This window comes from Oncorhynchus gorbuscha, linkage group LG04 (genome assembly GCF_021184085.1).
Source record: "Oncorhynchus gorbuscha isolate QuinsamMale2020 ecotype Even-year linkage group LG04, OgorEven_v1.0, whole genome shotgun sequence".
NCBI classification, from domain to species: Eukaryota; Metazoa; Chordata; class Actinopteri; order Salmoniformes; family Salmonidae; genus Oncorhynchus; species Oncorhynchus gorbuscha.
Window position 1 is genome coordinate 52,302,260 of NC_060176.1, and position 18,942 is coordinate 52,321,201.

Sequence of the window (18,942 nt, forward strand, 5' to 3'; positions counted from 1 at the left end):
ATGATCTGTAAGGTCCCTCAGTAGAGCAGTGAAATTCAAACACAGATTCAACCACAAAGACCAAGGAGGTTTTCCAATACCTTGCAAAGAAGGGAACCTATTGGTAGATGGTAAAAAAGCAGACATTTGAATGTCCCTTAGAGCATGGTGAGTTTTTTTTAGCACTTTGGATGGTGTATCACTACATCGAGTCACTAGAAAGATACAGGCGTACCTTCCTAAATCAGTTGCCGGAGTGGATTGAAGCTACTCTGGGATTTCGCCATGAGGCCAATGGTGACTTTAAAACAATTACAGAGTTTAATGGCTGTGTTAAAACTTTGTCCACAATACTAATCCAATTGACAGACTGAAAAGAAGGAATCCTGTACAGAATCAATGTATTCCAAGACATGCATCCTGTTTGCAACAAGGCACTAAAGTAATACTGCAAATAATGTGGCAAAGCAATACACTTTTTGTCCTGAATACATAGTGTTATGTTTGGGGCAAATCCAATACAACACATTACTGAGGATCAATCTCCATATTTTCAAGCATAGTGGTGGTTACATCATGTTATGGTAATGCTTGTAATTGTTAAGGACTGGGGAGTTTTTCAGAATCAAAACAAAACACAATGGAGCTAAGCACAGGCAAAGTCCTAGAGGAAAACCTGGTTCAGTGTGCTTTCGTCCAGATACCGGGAGATTAATTCACCTTTCGGCAGGCTGATAACCTAAAATAGATGGCCAAATCTACACCGGCGTTGCTTACCAAGAAGATAGTGAATTTTCCTGAGTGGCTGAGTTGAAATTATGAGGGCGCCGGAGGGGATAACCAATTGTGCTATTTTGTTTGTTTTTTTGCATTGTTTGAAACGTATTTCGTACATAGTGTTGCTGCTACTGTCTCTTATGACCGAAAAGAGCTTCTGGACATCAGAACAGCAATTACTCACCTCGAATTGGATGAAGAATTTTATATCCTTCCCGTCCGACAATTTTTTTGTCAGACGGAAGGATATACTCCAAACACCCGAACAGGCCCTCATCCCTGTCATTTGCTGGAGAAAGAAACTGAGATTTTGTGGAAAGAGATCGCGGTGCCTTGTGAGGATCAGGCGACGAGTGGCTGATCTGCCATCAGTACTGTTAGCTAACATTAAATCGCTGGAAAATAAATGGGATGAACTGAAAGCACGTATATCCTACCAACGGGACATTAAACACTGTAATATCTTATGTTTCACTGAGTCGTGGCTGAACGACGACATGAATAACATACAGCTGATGGGCTATACACTATCGGCAGGATAGAATAGCATCCTCTGGAAAGACACAGAGCGGGGGCCTATGCATATTTGTAAACAGCTGGTGCACGATATCTAAGGAAGTCTCAAGGTTTTGCTCACCTGAGGTAGAGTATCTCATGATAAGCTGTAGACCACACTTTCTACCTAGAGAGTTTTCATCTGTGTTTTTCGTAGCTGTCTACCTACCACAACAGACCAAAGCTGGCACTAAAACCCCACTCAATGAGCCGTATACAGCCATAATCAAACAGGAAACCACTCATCCAGAGGCGGCGCTTCAAGTGGCCATGGACTTTAATGCAGGAAAACTTAAATCAGTTTTATCTAATTTCTGTCAGCATAAATGTGCAACCAGAAGGGGAAAACTCTAGACCACCTTTACTCCACACACAGAGATGCGTACAAACCTCTTCCTCGCCCTCCATTTGGCAAATCTGACCACAATTCTATCCTCCCGATTCTTGCTTATGAGCAAAAATTAAAACAGGAAGCACCAGTAGCAGATGCTAAACTACAGGACTGTTTTGCTAGCACAGACTGGAATATGTTCCGTGATTCTTTCGATGGCTTTGAGGAGTACACCACATATCAGTCACTGGCTTCATCAATAAGTGCATCAATGACGTCGTACCCACAGTGACTGTACGTACATACCCCAACCAGAAGTCATAGATTACAGGCAACATTCGCACTAAGCTAAAGGGTAAGGCTGCCGCTTTCAAGGAGTGGGACTCTAACCCGGATGCTTATAAGAGATCCCTCTATGCCTGCCAACGAAGCATCAAACCGGCAAAGCGTCAATACAGGACTAAGATCGAATCGTACTACACCCGCTTCGGCGCTTGTCAGATGTGGCAGGGCTTGCAAACTATTACGGACTACAAAGGGAAGTACAGCCGAGAGCTGCCCAGTGACACGAGCCTACCAGATGAGTTAAATAACTTCCATGCTCGCGTCGAGGCAAGTAACAGTGAAACATGCATGAGAGCATCAGCTGTTCCAGACAGCTGTGTGATCACACTGTCCGCAGCCGATGTGAGTAAGACCAACTAGTAAGTGTCTTCACTGACATTTTCAACCTCTCCCTGTTTGAGTCTGTAATACCAACATGTTTCAAGCAGACCACCATAGTCCCTGTTATATACCCTTTGTTGGCAATGACAGAGGTCAAACGTTTTCTGTAAGTCTTCACAAGGTTTTCACACACTGTTGCTGGTATTTTGGCCCCTCCATGCAGATCTCCTCTAGAGCAGTGAGGTTTTGGGGTTGTTGTTGGGCAACACGGACTTTCAACTCCCTCCAAAGATTTTCTATGGGGTTGAGATCTGGAGACTGGCTAAGCCACTCCAGGACCTTGAAATGCTTCTTACGAAGCCACTCCTTCGTTGCCCGAGCGGTGTGTTTGGGATCATTGTCATGCTGAAAGACCCAGCTACGTTTCATCTTCAATGCCCCTGCTGATGGAAGGAGGTTTTCACTCAAAATCTCACGATACATTGCCCCATTCATTCTTTCCTTTACACAGATCAGTCGTCCTGGTCCCTTTGCAGAAAAACAGCCCCAAAGCGTGATGTTTCCTTTGAAAGCTCTTTGGTCTTGGCCATAGTGGAGTTTGGAGTGTGACTGTTTGAGTTTGTGGACAGGTGTCTTTTATACTGTTAACAAGTTCAAACAGGTGCCATTAATATAGGTAACGTGGAGGCAGAGGAGCTCTCATCTTTTAAACAAATACTTATTTTCACCATAATTTACCACCGTGGGATTTTTCTTCTCATTTTGAACTTGATAACAATTGGTGGGTGGCTGACTAAATACTTTTTACCCCACTGGACAGAGGAGCCTCTTAAAGAAGAAGTTACACGTCTGTGAGAGCCAGAAATCTTGCTTGTTTGTAGGTGAACAAATACTTATTTTCCACCATAATTTGCAAATAAATTCATTAAAAATCCTACAATGTGATTTTTGGATTTTTTTCTTCTCATTTTGTCTGTCATAGTTTAAGTGTACCTATGATTAGAATTACAGGCCTCTCATCTTTTTAAGTGGGAGAACTTGATAACAATTGGTGGCTGACTAAATACTTTTTTACCCCACTGTACTTCTGTGTATTGATTTTAAGAAAGGCTTTGGTGATAATGGTTAGGTATAGTCGTCCAACGATTGTGCTTTTTTCGCAAATGCGCTTTTGTTTGCATATGCAACGCAGGACACGCTAGCTAAACTAGTAATATCATCAACCATGTGTAGTTAATACTAGTGATTATGATTGATTGATTGTTTTTTATAAGATAAGTTTAATGCTAGCTAGCAACTTACCTTGGCTTCTACTGCATTCGTGTAACAGGCAGTCTCCTTGTGTTGTGCAACGAGAGGCAGGTGGTTATAGTGTTGGACTAGTTAACTGTAAGGTTGCAAGATTGGATCCCACGAGCTGGATCCACCGTTCCTAGGCCGTCATTGAAAATAAGAATGTGTTCTTAAATGACTTGCCTAGTTAAATAAAGGTTGAAAAATAAATAAATAGGCCCTAATTAATTGGCCATTCCGATTAATCGGTCGACCTCTAGTATAAGTCATAAGACATCTAATCAAAATGGCTAGACTATTTGCATTGCCCCCCTCCCTCCTCTCTTTTACACCGCTGCTTCTTTGTTATTATCTATGCATATTCACTTTAATAACTTTACCTACATGTACATACTACCGCAACACCGGTGACCCCTCACATTGACTCTGTACCGGTACACACTGTATATAGCCCCGCTATTGTTATTTGCTGCTGCTCTTTAATTATTTGTTATTCCTATCGCTTTCTGTTTTAATGCATTTTCTTAGAACTGCATTGCTTGTTAAGGACTTGTAAGTAAGCATTTCACTGTAAGGTATTGAATACCTGTTGTATTCTGCACATGTAACAAATACCCTTTGATTTGAGTTACAGTTCGACTTATATCTGCGTGAAAATCTATGGCAAGATTTGAAAATGGTTGTAAAGATTGACAACTCAATGGACAGAGTTTGAAGAATTTTGAATAGAACAATGGGCAAATATTGTACAATCCAGATGTGCAAAACTCTTAAACTTACCCAGAAAGACTCAAAACCGTAATCGCTGCCAAAGGTGATTCTTATGTAAATGTAATATCTATGTACATTTTATATATTTCTGTATTTCATTTTCAATAAATTAGCAAACATTTCTAAACATGTTTTCACTTTGTTGTTATGGGGCATTGCGTGTAGATGGGTGAGAAAAAAACTATTTAATCTATTTCGAATTCAGGCTGTAGCACAATATTTTTGGGGAATAAGTCAAAGAGTATAAATAATTTCTGAAGGCATTGTACAAGATATTTGAAATGGGTTTAGGTTGGTCATAACAAAAAGTTTGGGAATCAAAACCACTGATGTAGGGCACCACTACTGCAGTTTTGCAATGGAGTGGGAGTGTATTAGCACTCACTGCTCCCACCCTGCTGGACTTGATAAGGATGACAAGACCAGGCCTTAGTGTAGCGGGCCAACATAAACACTGTAACATCCAGGTAGCAACGGCACTGTACCAACCAAAGATTTCACCAAACATACAAACAGGGTAGTAGAATGAGGCAAGTGTTTGAGGTCTTCACTGGGAGAACATTTACTGGAACATTGCACAAACGAGAGAGACAGTTTTATCTCACATAAAGGAGAACTCCCGTCTGGCAAGTGTTATTTCACTCGGGTCTTGACTTAATGCAACATGCTGTGTTTGCTTACTTAGAAAACACCCTTATCTAGAGTGGTTTATGCAATTCAAATAAGTCAGCAAGGCATTTAGTTTGTGAACTTTGGGATTGTGGGCTGGGGACCTGTAGTTGTTGGACAGATACTAAGAATTTTGATTTTGAGGTGTTTTTGTGTGCGTGTGTGCTGCCTATTAATAGGGAGCAGGCTGATGTCGTTGTTTCCTTTCCTTACAATCCATCTTCTCCAACTGACACCTGATTAGTTGAGGTGGTCCCCCTCCGAACCCCCTAACTCCTAGCCCTTCTGTGGTGTCAGCGGGAAAACACCAATATCGGCTAGCCAGCCCTGAAAGGAGGCTTTACTTCCATTGTGCTGGTGTGTGCAGCAAGCCCTGGAGCCATGAATAACCCACCTGGCATGTAGTGACTCCCCCTCTGCAACCTCTCTGTGTGGAGAGTCCTCTTCAGAGTGTAAACACCTTGCAAATACCTGGTGATTCAGAGGAGATGATTACTGGCAGTTCAGACCGGTCCAACGTATCCTAGGCCCATCTGGCTGCATTAGTAGTAATGCCCAGCAAAAAAACAAATGTTCCGACAACATTCCCTCAAGAGTGTCATTAGGTCATTAGCTAATGTTTTCATAGGAATGTTCCCATGATGTGCAAGGAATGTTTTGAAGAGACCGTTCTTTTAATGTCAAATGGAACTTACCAAGAACGGGGTTACTATGTTCTCAGAACACAAGATATTAATGTTCTAGACACATTAAATGAGAATGTTGCAAGAACATTCATGTGTCCAGTTTTATGTGGGTAAATAGAATATTCCATCAACTTTCAACCAAACATACACAGAATATGATCAATAAAACAATTTCTTCAGCGTACTTTTAACAGAGCTGAGAATGACTTCAAAGTGCGTTCACCATATTGCTTACGCCTATCAAGTTGTTTCAGATCTACACAAGTATCTACAGAGGTTTGTGGTTTCTTCTGGACAGGACCTAACTACAGTGCCTTGCGAAAGTATTCGGCCCCCTTGAACTTTGCGACCTTTTGCCACATTTCAGGCTTCAAACATAAAGATATAAAACTGTATTTTTTTGTGAAAGAATCAACAACAAGTGGGACACAATCATGAAGTGGAACAACATTTATTGGATATTTCAAACTTTTTTAACAATTCAGAAACTGAAAAATTGGGCGTGCAAAATTATTCAGCCCCTTTACTTTTTAGTGCAGCAAACTCGCTCCAGAAGTTCAGTGAGGATCTCTGAATGATCCAATGTTGACCTAAATGACTAATGATGATAAATACAATCCACCTGTGTGTAATCAAGTCTCCGTATAAATGCACCTGTACTGTGATAGTCTCAGAGGTCCGTTAAAAGCGCAGAGAGCATCATGAAGAACAAGGAACACACCAGGCAAGTCAGGCAAGTCCGAGATACTGTTGTGAAGTCATGGCCAAAAGTTTTGAGAATGACACAAATATTAATTTTCACAAAGTTTGCTGCTTCAGTGTCCTTAGATATTTTTGTCAGATGTTACTATGGAATACTGAAGTATAATTACAAGCATTTCATAAGTGTCAAAGGCTTTTATTGACAATTACATGAAGTCAATGCAAAGAGTCAATATTTGCAGTGTTGACCCTTCTTTTTCAAGACACCTGCAATCCACCCTGGCATGCTGTCAAATAACTTCTGGGCCACATCCTGACTGACATAATCAATGCTTGGAGTTGGTCAGAATTTGTGGGGTTTTGTTTGTCCACCCGCCTCTTGAGGATTGACCACAAGTTCTCAATGGGATTAAGGTCTGGGGAGTTTCCTAGCCATGGACCCAAAATATTGATGTTTTGAGCCACTTAGTTATCCCTTTTGCCTTATGGCAAGGTGCTCCATCATGCTGGAAAAGGCATTGTTCATCACCAAACTGTTCCTGGATGGTTGGGAGAAGTTGCTCTCGGAGGATGTGTTGGTACCATTCTTTATTTCTTGGCTGTGTTCTTAGGTCAAAATTGTGAGTGAGCCCACTCCCTTGGCTGAGAAGCAACCCCACACATGAATGGTCTCAGGATGCTTTACTGTTGGCATGACACAGGACTGATGGTAGCGCTCACCTTGTCTTCTCCGGACAAGCTTTTTTCCCGGATGCCCCAAACAATCGCAAAGGGGATTCATCAGAGAAAATGACTTTACCCCAGTCCTCAGCAGTCCAATCCTTGTACCTTTTGCAGAATATCAGTCTGTCCTTTATGTTTTTCCTGGAGAGAAGTGGCTTCTTTGCTGCCCTTCTTGACACCAGGCCATCCTCCAAAAGTCATCGCCTCACTGTGCGTGCAGGTGCACTCACACCTGCCTGCTGCCATTCCTGAGCAAGCTCTGTACTAGTGGTGCCCCGATCCCGCAGCTGAATCAACTTTAGGAGACGGTCCTAGCGCTTGCTGGACTTTGTTGGGCGACTTGAAACCTTCTTCACAACAATTGAATCGCTGTCCTTGAAGTTATTGATGATCCGATAAATGGTTGATTTAGGTGCAATCTTACGGGCAGCAATATCCTTGCCTGTGAAGGCCTTTTTGTGCAAAGCAATGATGACGACACGTGTTTCCTTGCAGGTAACCATGTTTGACAGAGGAAGAACAATGATTTCAAGCACCACCCTCCTTTTGAAGCTTCCAGTCTGTTATTTGAACTCAATCAGCATGATAGAATGTTCTCGGGCCTTGTCCTCGTCAACACTCACACCTGTGTTAACGAGAGAATCACTGACATGATGTCAGCTGGTCCTTTTGTGGCACGGCTGAAATGCAGTGGAAATGTTTTTGGGGGATTCAGTTCATTTGCATGGAAAAGAGGGTCTTTGCAATTAATTGCAATTCATCTGATCACTCTTCATAACATTCTGGAGTATATGCAAATTGCCATTATACAAACTGAGGCAGCAGACTTTGTGAAAAGTCATATTTGTGTCATTCTCAAAACTTTTGGCCACGACTGTAGATTTATCCTCCCTGAATTTCTGGAACTTTGGCTACCAGCTTTGTTTCTTTGTGCACAATCTCTAGATGCTTTTTTCAGGTTTGTGTTTCTGGATGAAGAGATCAATGCAGCCTTTGCAGAATTTGCACTTGACAAAAATGTTGTTCTCGTTCTCCTCGATTAACAAACAATAATGGGAGCATTTCCACAATGAAAAGGATAAGCGGGGTAAAAACACTTTACGATAGCCTATTGGAAACGGGGTAGCCTACAGCATGAATTCCATTAACATGAGCTTTAAAAAGGATATAACACGCTGATAGAGAGATGCTTCTGAAGGTAATATACACTTTGTCTAAACATCAGACCTTTACCATCGTTACCCTATAAATCGTCAGTCTGACCGAAGTCGCCCTAAGAAAGATGCAGTAGTCTCTACAAGCCAGAATGTTGAATAAAAAGTATTCAGACCCCTTGACTTTTTCCAAATTTTGTTACGATACTGCCTTATTCTAAAATGGATAAAATATTTTTCCCCCCTCATCTATCTACATGCAATACCCCATAATGACAAAGCCATAACAGGTTTTACCATTTTTTTTGCTAATGCATTAAAAATATAACTGAAATATTGCATTTACATAAGTATTCAGACCCTTTACTCAGTACTTTGTTGAAGCACCTTTGGCAGCGATTACAGCCTCGAGTCTTCTTGGCTATGACGCTACAAGCTTGGCACACCTGTATTTGGGGAGTTTTTATCCCATTCTTCTCTGTAGATCCTCTCAAGCTCTGTCAGGTTGGATTGGGAGCGTGCGTCGCTGCACAGCTATTTCTTAGCCTTTCCAGGCTGTCATGTGCCTTTTACTGAGGAGTGGCTTCGATCTTGCCACTCTACCATAAAGGCCTTATTTGATGGAGTGCTGCAGAGATGATTGTCCTTCTAGAAGGTTCTCCCATCTCCACAGAGGAGCTCTGTCAGAGTGACTTTATATATGTGGGACCTTATATAGACAGGTGTGTGCCTTTCCAAATCATGTCCTGTTCATTTGAATTTACCACAGGTGGACTCCAATCAAGTTGTAGAAACATCTCAAGGATGATCAATGGAAACAGGATGCACCGGAGTTAAATGTCGAGTCTCATAGCAAGGGGTCTGAATACTTATGTAAATGTAATATTTCAGTTGTATTTTTTTTTGCATTTAAAAAAAAACCTGTTTTTGCTTAGTCCTTATTGTGTGTAGATTAAGATTTATTTTTAAAATCAATTTTAGAGTAAGTCGTAATACGTAACAAAGTGTGGAAAAAGTCAAGGGGTCTGAATACTTTCCTAATGCACTGTATACTAAAATCTTGGAAATCAATCAATCCGCCATCGTTAACAAAATGGAAAAATCAAATGATTTTTTATTGAAATAGTATGGGCGGCGAGAAAACAAATTATTACAATTTAAGGCCAAGTGGCAAACAATAATGCAGGCACTAGGGATGCGAGTGTGAGCATGTGGGTCTGGGCAGATGTAGTTATTGTTTGGGTCTGTAAATTGTTCGTATGTATAAGTTTGTATGTGGAGTAATAAATAAAAAAAGGGCGGAGTGAATTTTTTTTAAAGGAACAAATAAAGACATGGACACGGTAATGTTCTTGCAACGTTCTGATGAAATGTGTCTATAACGTCAATATGTTATATTCTGAGAACATTGCAATCGTGTTCTCTGTATGTTTGATGTGACATTGATGGAATATTCTCCTAATTCTCAGAGAACTGGACACATTAATGTTCTTTCAGGATCCCATAAAACCCATCTACAACATTTATGTTGTATATTCTGAGAACATTGTAACCAATTTCTGCTTGAAATTAAGGGAATGTTCTCCTAAGTAACACCAAAACATGCAAAAAAAAGTTATCAGAAGGTTTTTCCCCTTACTAATGAATAACTGGACACTCAAACATTAGGAGAACATTACGTGTAATGTTACAAATATGTTCTCTCTCCTTAGAATTGTTAGCTGGTTGCCCAGTCACATGGTTTAGGCCTGTGTTCTCCCTGTACTAAAGCTGTCCTCACTGGGCTGGTGACAGCACCACCTTCGGTTAATCCTTTCACTATTCCTGAAAATATCGATCACATGAGTTTTGAAGGAGTTTTCCGGCTAGAAGTCGGTTTACTAGCTCGTAACCTGTTGGCTAGGTATTTAAATTTAACCAAAAAAATGTAACCTTTATTTATCTAGGCAAGTCAGTTAACAACAAATTCTTATTTATAATGACTGCCTATTATCCTGGCCTAACCCGGTCAACGCTGGGCCAATTGTGCACTGCCCTATGGGACTCCTAATCACGGTCAGTTGTGATACAGCCTGGAATCGAACCAGGGTCTGTAGTGACACCTCTAGCACTGAGATGCAGTGCCTTAGACCGCTGCGCCACTCGGCAGCCAGCAGAGCTCTTCCTGTTGACGAGGAGATGGTGTTTTCTTTTACAAATCTGTGTCCTAGAGCTCCTGCCTTTGTCGATGCCAGCAAATCCTCTCAGATGAGTTGAATGACGAGTGAGTGTGTGCGTATGTATGTGTGCGTCTGCGTGTGTGTTGGAGAAAAGAGGAGTCACACCATAACATAGGCCTAATACATACTCAACTCTTTCTAAAGTTCTCCCTTCCTAACCCCCAGTTCCACCCTGATCCATATATGACACAAGTGTGGAGTGACTAACAATAACACTGTGTGGGACAGAAGGGAATGGGAGTGTGTGACAGGCGGCAGTGGCCAGTCTTAAAGGAGGGAGATGGGTTGGTCCCTCCCCTGAGGTTAATGGGATTTGTGCAGAGCTGTGTGTTCCAGGCTCGCTGCCCTCCCCGTCCATGCTGGCTTGGAGTCAGTTGATTTGTTGGGTGGCATGCAACCTGCTAGCTAAGGAGATCAAGACATATATATTAATTTTTTTGCAATTGAACAAGAAGCTTTGCTTGTCCCAGAGAAGGGAAGAAAGAAAGCCATTCTCTGAGTTTCTGTTGGACAGCGGTATAAGATCCTGGATGAGGACCTTATTTTCCCCTGCTGAAGTGGAAACCTGTTGCTCTGCAGCTGAGAACTAGGACAGACACATTGTTTGGTGGTATTCTTAGAATTGAATTGATTAAATAAGGATGGATTTCATGCCGGGGAAGAATTGAGAAAAGAGAAAAGAGGTAGTCCAACATCTGAAATCCTCTTGAGTCGTAAACACGAATGGCTATACAGTGTCCCGTTTATTTGTGCGTACGTTTGAGTCTGTGAGTTGGAATGTGTGTGAGAAACGAGGTTTGATTGTGTGATAGTCTGAGTCGTTAAGAGAGTGTGTGAGAGAGGGCGAGCGAGAGAGATAGGAATTTGATTTTGTGATCGTGTGAGAGCGAGTGAGGGAGGCAGAAGGACACAAGCCTCTGCCTGCGGGTGGAGACAGTGCGCAGCAGCAAGTCTTCTTAGGCAGGAGCACTCTGACTTGGCTTGTCTTCACTGCTTTACTCAGTGCTACTACAGAGCAGCAGGCAGCTGCCTACCTACATCTCACAGAAGAGACCGGACTAAGTAAGTCTGTCACCCAGGGTTTGGGTCAGGCCGTCCGTGACGCGATCTCTCTCCTTACATGACTTTACTCCAACTCTGTTTCTTGGATCTAAAGACAAGGGCTGTTTAGCAGACGGGAGAGGCTAGAGATTTCTCTGGCCGGTCAACAGTATGCGTCTGGTGGAGGAGTCCCCTCAGGAGGTTATGCTAAAGATGCTGCCCTATTTTGTTGAGAACGCCGTGCTGACCCAGAGCGAGATATGCTGCATGTGAGTTTAGCAGAGTGCTTCTGTGTGGAGTGGGTGGGGACTTTTAAACCGTTCCCTCATAGCTGTAGTGTGTGATCTACAAGAATAGAAATGCTATAAGATGAACTGTGTGCCTGTGTGGTTCTAAGACAGGAGTGCGGATGTGTACGACTGGTAACTCAGTGGTGTACAAATGCAATCGGAAAGCTACTGGGATGTTATTGTGTTATTGTTATACAATCTGTCCTAAATAATCTGAACAATACCTGCTAACTTGCCCATCCATCTTAAATGTTACACTCCCCTGTGTATGTATTTGGACCTAATGATCACTACATCAAGCTTGTGACTCTACAAATGTGATATTTTTACAGTTTGTTTTGGTTGTTTCGGATGATGTTTTTCCCAATAGGAAGTGAATGGTGAATAATGGGTTGTGTAATATGAGTCATGTTTATTATGTCTGAACACTTCTACAGTAATGTGGATGCTACCATGATTGTGAATAACCATGAATGAATTGTGAATGATGATGAGTGTGAAGGTTAAAGCGGAACAAAGATCATAAACCCCCTTGGTAATGTGAGAGGTTAGCATGTTTTGTTGTAGTCTCTGTAACTTCCTCAATCATCATTATTCAAGATGTTTTTCTTTAATAGTGCCATTACATTATCAGGATTAATTTAGAAGTGTTCAGAAACATCTTATCTACTCACTTAGAAAGAAAATTACTCCAGTCATCATTCACCATTCGGTTCTTATTGGGCAAAACATAACCCAAAACAAACTGCAAATGGATCCAATGAGTTTGTAGAGTCACAAACTTGATGTAGTCATTGCGTGCAAGGAATATGGGACCAAATACTAAACTTTTGACTACTTTAATACTATGAATACATTTGTCCAAACACTTATGACTTCAAGTGGGGGGACTAGATATATAAAGTGTTTTAATTTCTAAACAAAATTTGAAAATACCATTTAAAAAAAAAGGTGACATTCTGTACTGTCGCCTTATATGAAACATTGCATCTCAATTCCAAAAAATGCTGGAGTATAGATCTAAATGTAATGTTTTTGCTCCACTGTCCAAGTACACACAGTGGGGAATGTATATAGTCTAGCTACTGGCTTGAAACTTCCCTAGATGAACGGAAGAGCAATCATGGGATCAAGTTAATGCGCATAATAAGCCTGATACTAAAAGTAGTCATACACTTGTGATTGTATGAATTCTGCTCATTCAGAGTGAAGAGCCGGTCTTCTTTTCTCTCCCAGAAGAATAGGTAGGCCTACTCTATAATCATAAGGGATCATTGAGGCTATTTGGCAAGCCTCTCTATCGTTGTCTTTGTGTGCCGTGATAGCAGATATATTTTTAGTCCTGGTGTTAGTGGAGAGGCTGATAGCAGGGTGGGTGCCGGAGGACTTGAGACACCAGAGTAGAGCAGAACAGAAGCTAGTTAATTTGACTGTCTGAGTATAGATGCTGGTGATTTACATGGCAGGAAAGGAGAGGACAGTTCACATTCAACACATCCTCACTGTGGTTTACGCATGCAGCATATTTCAATGGATCATACAGCATTGTATGTACTATGTGTAGATTAAAATGTTATTTTGTTTTCTAGTAGGAGAGAAATACTGTATGTTTTCAATTCTATAATAGATTGATGTCCTGCCGAGATATCACAGGTAATGCTGAAGGCAGCTCAAAGTGGTAAACTAGATGGAGGTGGAATTCATAGTTATTTGATGGGGATTATCTCTAGTGGCTTTCCCACAATGTAGCTGCATATACAGAGTGACATGATGTTTGAAGGAGGTTCTCCATTTCTTCCTGTAGACTTGGCTAGCTGCAGTTCTACCTCATATTCATCATTCCCTGACAGGAGTCTCCGCACCGCCCCATACATTTTAAAAACAGGGGAAAATAGGAGAGAAACAAAAGTCCAAAGTGAAACAAAGGATCTTGTGATTAGTGGCCGGCCACCCCCATGGGCCTGTCACTGTGGAACTCTGTCTCTGTGGTCGGGGGGGGGGGTAATTTTAGTGTGACGGCGGCACAAAGCAGAGCCTGATGTTTCGGCGTTATTGTATGCTTGGGCCAGGCCTCTTCCTCCTCTGGCCTGGACACAGGAAGTCCAGTCAGGGACAGACAATGAAGGAGGGGGGTGGTGGACTGACTCAGGGATGGTTCTTGACCCTCACAGGGCTTAAATATGTGACCCCTGAATGTTTAGGCTACCCCCTTTTCAACCAGACCTTTGTCATCAGCACAACCTATGGCATTTATTGTCTCACCTGAAATACTGGTTTAGACATTTAATAGTAGTTAGGCTTTGGTGTTGTCTAGTTTTCCTGTTAGGTGTTTCTTTTGTTCCTGTCTCTCATCACACCTGTACTTTCCAATGACATGCTGGTTTGCTAGACTGCACAAACAGGGTACATTTGGTATGTGTTCCGCCCTTCTGTCAAGTGGATTTATGAGCCTGGAGAGAGACTCATTCTGAAAGCACAGTGAAAAGGATTAATTGGAGCTGGCATGGAGAACAGCTTCAGCCCCACTTTGTCTTTCACCATCACCATTCTACAGTGCCTTGCGAAAGTATTCGGCCCCCTTGAACTTTGCGACCTTTTGCCACATTTCAGGCTTCAAACATAAAGATATAAAACTGTATTTTTTTGTGAAGAATCAACAACAAGTGGGACACAATCATGAAGTGGAACGACATTTATTGGATATTTCAAACTTTTTTAACAAATCAAAAACTGAAAAATTGGCCGTGCAAAATTATTCAGCCCCCTTTAAGTTAATACTTTGTAGCGCCACCTTTTGTTGCGATTACAGCTGTAAGTCGCTTGGGGTATGTCTATCAGTTTTGCACATCGAGAGACTGAATTTTTTTCCCATTCCTCCTTGCAAAACAGCTCGAGCTCAGTGAAGTTGGATGGAGAGCATTTGTGAACAGCAGTTTTCATTTCTTTCTACAGATTCTCGATTGGATTCAGGTCTGGACTTTGACTTGGCCATTCTAACACCTGGATATGTTTATTTTTGAACCATTCCATTGTAGATTTTGCTTTATGTTTTGGATCATTGTCTTGTTGGAAGACAAATCTCCGTCCCAGTCTCAGGTCTTTTGCAGACTCCATCAGGTTTTCCTCCAGAATGGTCCAGTATTTGGCTCCATCCATCTTCCCATCAATTTTAACCATCTTCCCTGTCCCTGCTGAAGAAAAGCAGGCCCAAACCATGATGCTGCCACCACCATGTTTGACAGCGGGGATGGTGTTTTCCGGGTGATGGGCTGTGTTGCTTTTACGCCAAACATAACGTTTTGCATTGTTGCCAAAAATTACATTTTGGTTTCATCTGACCAGAGCACCTTCTTCCACATGTTTGGTGTGTCTCCCAGGTGGCTTGTGGCAAACTTTAAACGACACTTTTTAAGAAATGGCTTTCTTCTTGCCACTCTTCCATAAAGGCCAGATTTGTGCAATATACGACTGATTGTTGTCCTATGGACAAAGTGTCCCACCTCAGCTGTAGATCTCTGCAGTTCATCCAGAGTGATCATGGGCCTCTTGGCTGCATCTCTGATCAGTCTTCTCCTTGTATGAGCTGAAAGTTTAGAGAGACGGCCAGGTCTTGGTAGATTTGCAGTGGTCTGATACTCCTTCCATTTCAATATTATCGCTTGCACAGTGCTCCTTGGGATGTTTAAAGCTTGGGAAATATTTTTGTATCCAAATCCGGCTTTAAACTTATTCACAACAGTATCTCGGACCTGCCTGGTGTGTTCCTTGTTCTTCATGATGCTCTCTGCGTTTTTAACGGACCTCTGAGACTATCACAGTGCAGGTGCATTTATACGGAGACTTGATTACACACAGGTGGATTGTATTTATCATCATTAGTCATTTAGGTCAACATTGGATCATTCAGAGATCCTCACTGAACTTCTGGAGAGAGTTTGCTGCACTGAAAGTAAAGGGCCTGAATAATTTTGCACGCCCAATTTTTCAGTTTTTGATTTGTTAAAAAAGTTTGAAATATCCAATAAATGTCGTTCCACTTCATGATTGTGTCCCACTTGTTGTTGATTCTTCACAAAAAAATACCATTTTATATCTTTATGTTTGAAGCCTGAAATGTGGCAAAAGGTCGCAAAGTTCAAGGGGGGCGAATACTTTCGCAAGGCACTGTATATTAATTGTCACCTGCAGATTTCTTAGGAAGTCAACGAGAGGTCTGACATATAGCCGAGACAGGTGAGACATATATAAATGCTGTGTGTAGCCCCCGAGGAATGCATTACAAAATACTGCAGCTAATTATTCAAGCTGTTTTGCATTTGTCTGGGCCAGCAGAGACCTGCCAGATCCCATCAGGATGCAGCAGCTTATGCAGGGGAAAAAGGCCAGATAAGCATTCAGGATCAAAGCTTGATTCATAGCTGCTGTAGGTTGAGGCTCCGGCTCCCTCTCAAACCTGTCTTACAGCTGGACTTTTCCTATTTGGTTTAGCGCAGAAATAGTGGCAGCCAACACCCAAGATTTAGCCTCATCTCAGTGCCTGTCTGTGCCTCCTGACCCGAAGCCAAATATTAAACACTCTCTGGTCCCAAATATGACTTACCTAATCTCTTTATCTTCATTCCCTCTAACATAGGGCTGTAAAAGGTGTAAGGGTTCTGTTACAGAACTGGAACAGTTTGCACAGTGCTGAACTGAGTGACCATGTGGCTCAGTCTGCCCAGATTGTTGCTTGTATTTCATTAACCTTTGACTATTAGATGTTCTTATAGGCACTTTAGTGTTGCCAGTGTAACAGTAAGGCTTCCGTCCCTCTCCTCGCTACTCCCTGGGCTCGAACCAGCAACACAACGACAACAGCCACCACATCGAAGCAGCATTACCCATGCAGAGCAAGGGAAACAACCACCCCAAGGCTCAGAGCGAGTGACTTTTGAAACGCTATTAGCGTGCACTAACTAGCTGGCCATTTCACTTCGGTCACACCAGCCTCATTTCGGGAGTTGATAGGCTTGAAGTCATAAACAGCGCAATGCTTGACGCACAACGAAGAGCTACTGGCAAAATGCACGAAAGTGCTGTTTGAATGAATGTTTACGCGCCTGCTTCTGCCTACCACCGCTCAGTCAGATGCTTGTATGCTTGTATGCTCAGTCAGATTATATGCAACGCAGGACACGCTAGATAATATCTAGTAATATCATCAAACATGTGTAGTTAACTAGTGATGATTGATTTGGTTTTTTATAAGATACGTTTAATGCTAGCAAGCAACTTACCTTGGCTTACCGCATTCGCGTAACATGCAGTCTCCTTGTGGAGTGCAATGAGAGAGAGGCAGGTCATTATTGCGTTAGACTAGTTGACTGTAAGGTTGCAAGAATGGATCCCCCGAGCTGACAAGGTGAAAATCTGTCATTCTGCCCCTGAACGAGGCAGTTAAACCACCGTTCCTAGGCCGTCATTGAAAATAAGAATGTGTTCTTAACTGACTTGCCTAGTTAAATAAAGGTTAAAAAAAAGGCAAATCGGCTCCCAAAAATACAGATTTCCAATTGTTATGAAAACTCGAAATCGGCCCTAATTAACCGGCCATTCCGATTTAATCGGTCGACCTCCAATCCAGAGGTCCTAACTGCTCTCTTCATCTGTTGTGCTTTTGCAGCCTGAGCGAGAGCTTCTTCATGGTGAAGGGTGCCGCCCTCTTCCTGCAGCAGGGCAGCAGTCCTCAGGACCAGAAAGCACATCCCCACCACAAACATGCAGGTGAGTACCTACCACACAACCAAAGGACAGGACCCGATGGAAGTTTGGGCTGCCAGGCAAAGTGGGTAAATGGTCCCAAAACTCAGACTAATTAACTTCATTACCCTGTCCATCTTAGAGAGTGTTGTTAAGGTTTTGTCTGGTTAGCCTATTTGTTGCTTTGTCTGATGAGTGTCTCTACATGCTGTCTTGGAAAGCACATCAGATGAGTGAGTGCTCCCAGAGTTGAGGTGAAGGGACAGTGTCCGGCTGATTATTAGCATGTTCCAGACGTGTCGTGTGTAGCTTAGGCAGATTAGTGGTTAAGTAGGCCTACAGTATGTGTGGCTGCTGGTTGTGTTCATTAGTAGGCCTACTTTTGTTCCATATCAATCAAAACAGGACACTGAGGATTTGGCAGTAGTGCTGTCCCCGACAACAACAAAAGTCATCTGTTCTTTCGACCAATCAATTTTTAAACATGTAGTTTTCCACACCCTATGTTTTGTAAAAAAATTACTATATACAGTTGCAGTCAAAAGTTTGGACACACCTACTCATTCAAGGGTTTTTATTTATTTGTACTATTTTCTACATTGTAGAATAATATGAAATAACACATATGAAATAACACATATGGAATCATGTAGTAACCAAAAAAGTGTTAAATCAAAATACATTTTAGATTTTAGATTCTTCAAAAAATAGCTATACTTTGCTTTGATGATGACTTTGCACACTCTTGGCCTTCTCTCAACCAGCGTCATAAGGAATGGTTTTCCAACAGTCTTGAAGGAGTTCCTACATATGCTGAGCACTTGTTGGCTGCTTTTCCTTCACTCTGCGGTCCAACTCATCCCAAATCATCTCAATTGGGTTGAGGTTGGTGATTGTGGAGGCCAGGTCATCTGATGCAGCACTCCATCACTCTCCTTGGTCAAATAGCCCTGAAGCAGCCTTGATGTATGTTTTAGGTCATTGTCCTGTTGAAAAACAAATGATAGTCCCACTAAGCGCAAACCAGATGGGATGGCATATCACTGCAGAATGCTGTGGTAGCCATGCTGGTTAAGTGTACCTTGAGTTTTAAATAAATCACCAACAGTGGCACCAGCAAAGCACCATTACACCACCTCCTCCGTGCTTCACGGTGGGAACCACACATGCGGAGATCATCTGTTCACCTACTCTGCGTCTCACAAAGACACGGTGGTTGGAACCAAAAATCTCATCAGTCCAAAGGACATATTTCCACCTGTCTAATGTCCATTGCTCGTGTTTCATGGCCCAAGCAAGACTCTTCTTCTTGGTGTCCTTCAGTAGTGGTTTCTTTGCAGCAATTCA

At 42.1% G+C, this 18,942-nt stretch overlaps 1 protein-coding gene across 5 annotated transcripts in view; it reads left to right on the top strand.

Moving 5' to 3' along the window:
• The window catches only part of LOC124034256 (protein phosphatase Slingshot homolog 1-like), an 86,387-nt gene that overhangs the window by 23,878 nt on the left and 43,567 nt on the right, over positions 1-18,942 (top strand). For 3 of the 5 annotated variants that reach the window (XM_046347187.1, XM_046347183.1, XM_046347184.1), the window contains exon 3: positions 17,519-17,619. In XM_046347187.1, the coding sequence (XP_046203143.1) occupies positions 17,538-17,619 (82 nt within the window). In that variant the 5' untranslated portion in view covers positions 17,519-17,537. Of the gene's footprint in view, positions 1-11,533; positions 11,836-17,518; positions 17,620-18,942 lie in introns of those variants that run through there. The other 2 variants (XM_046347186.1, XM_046347185.1) reach the window with 1 other exon arrangement.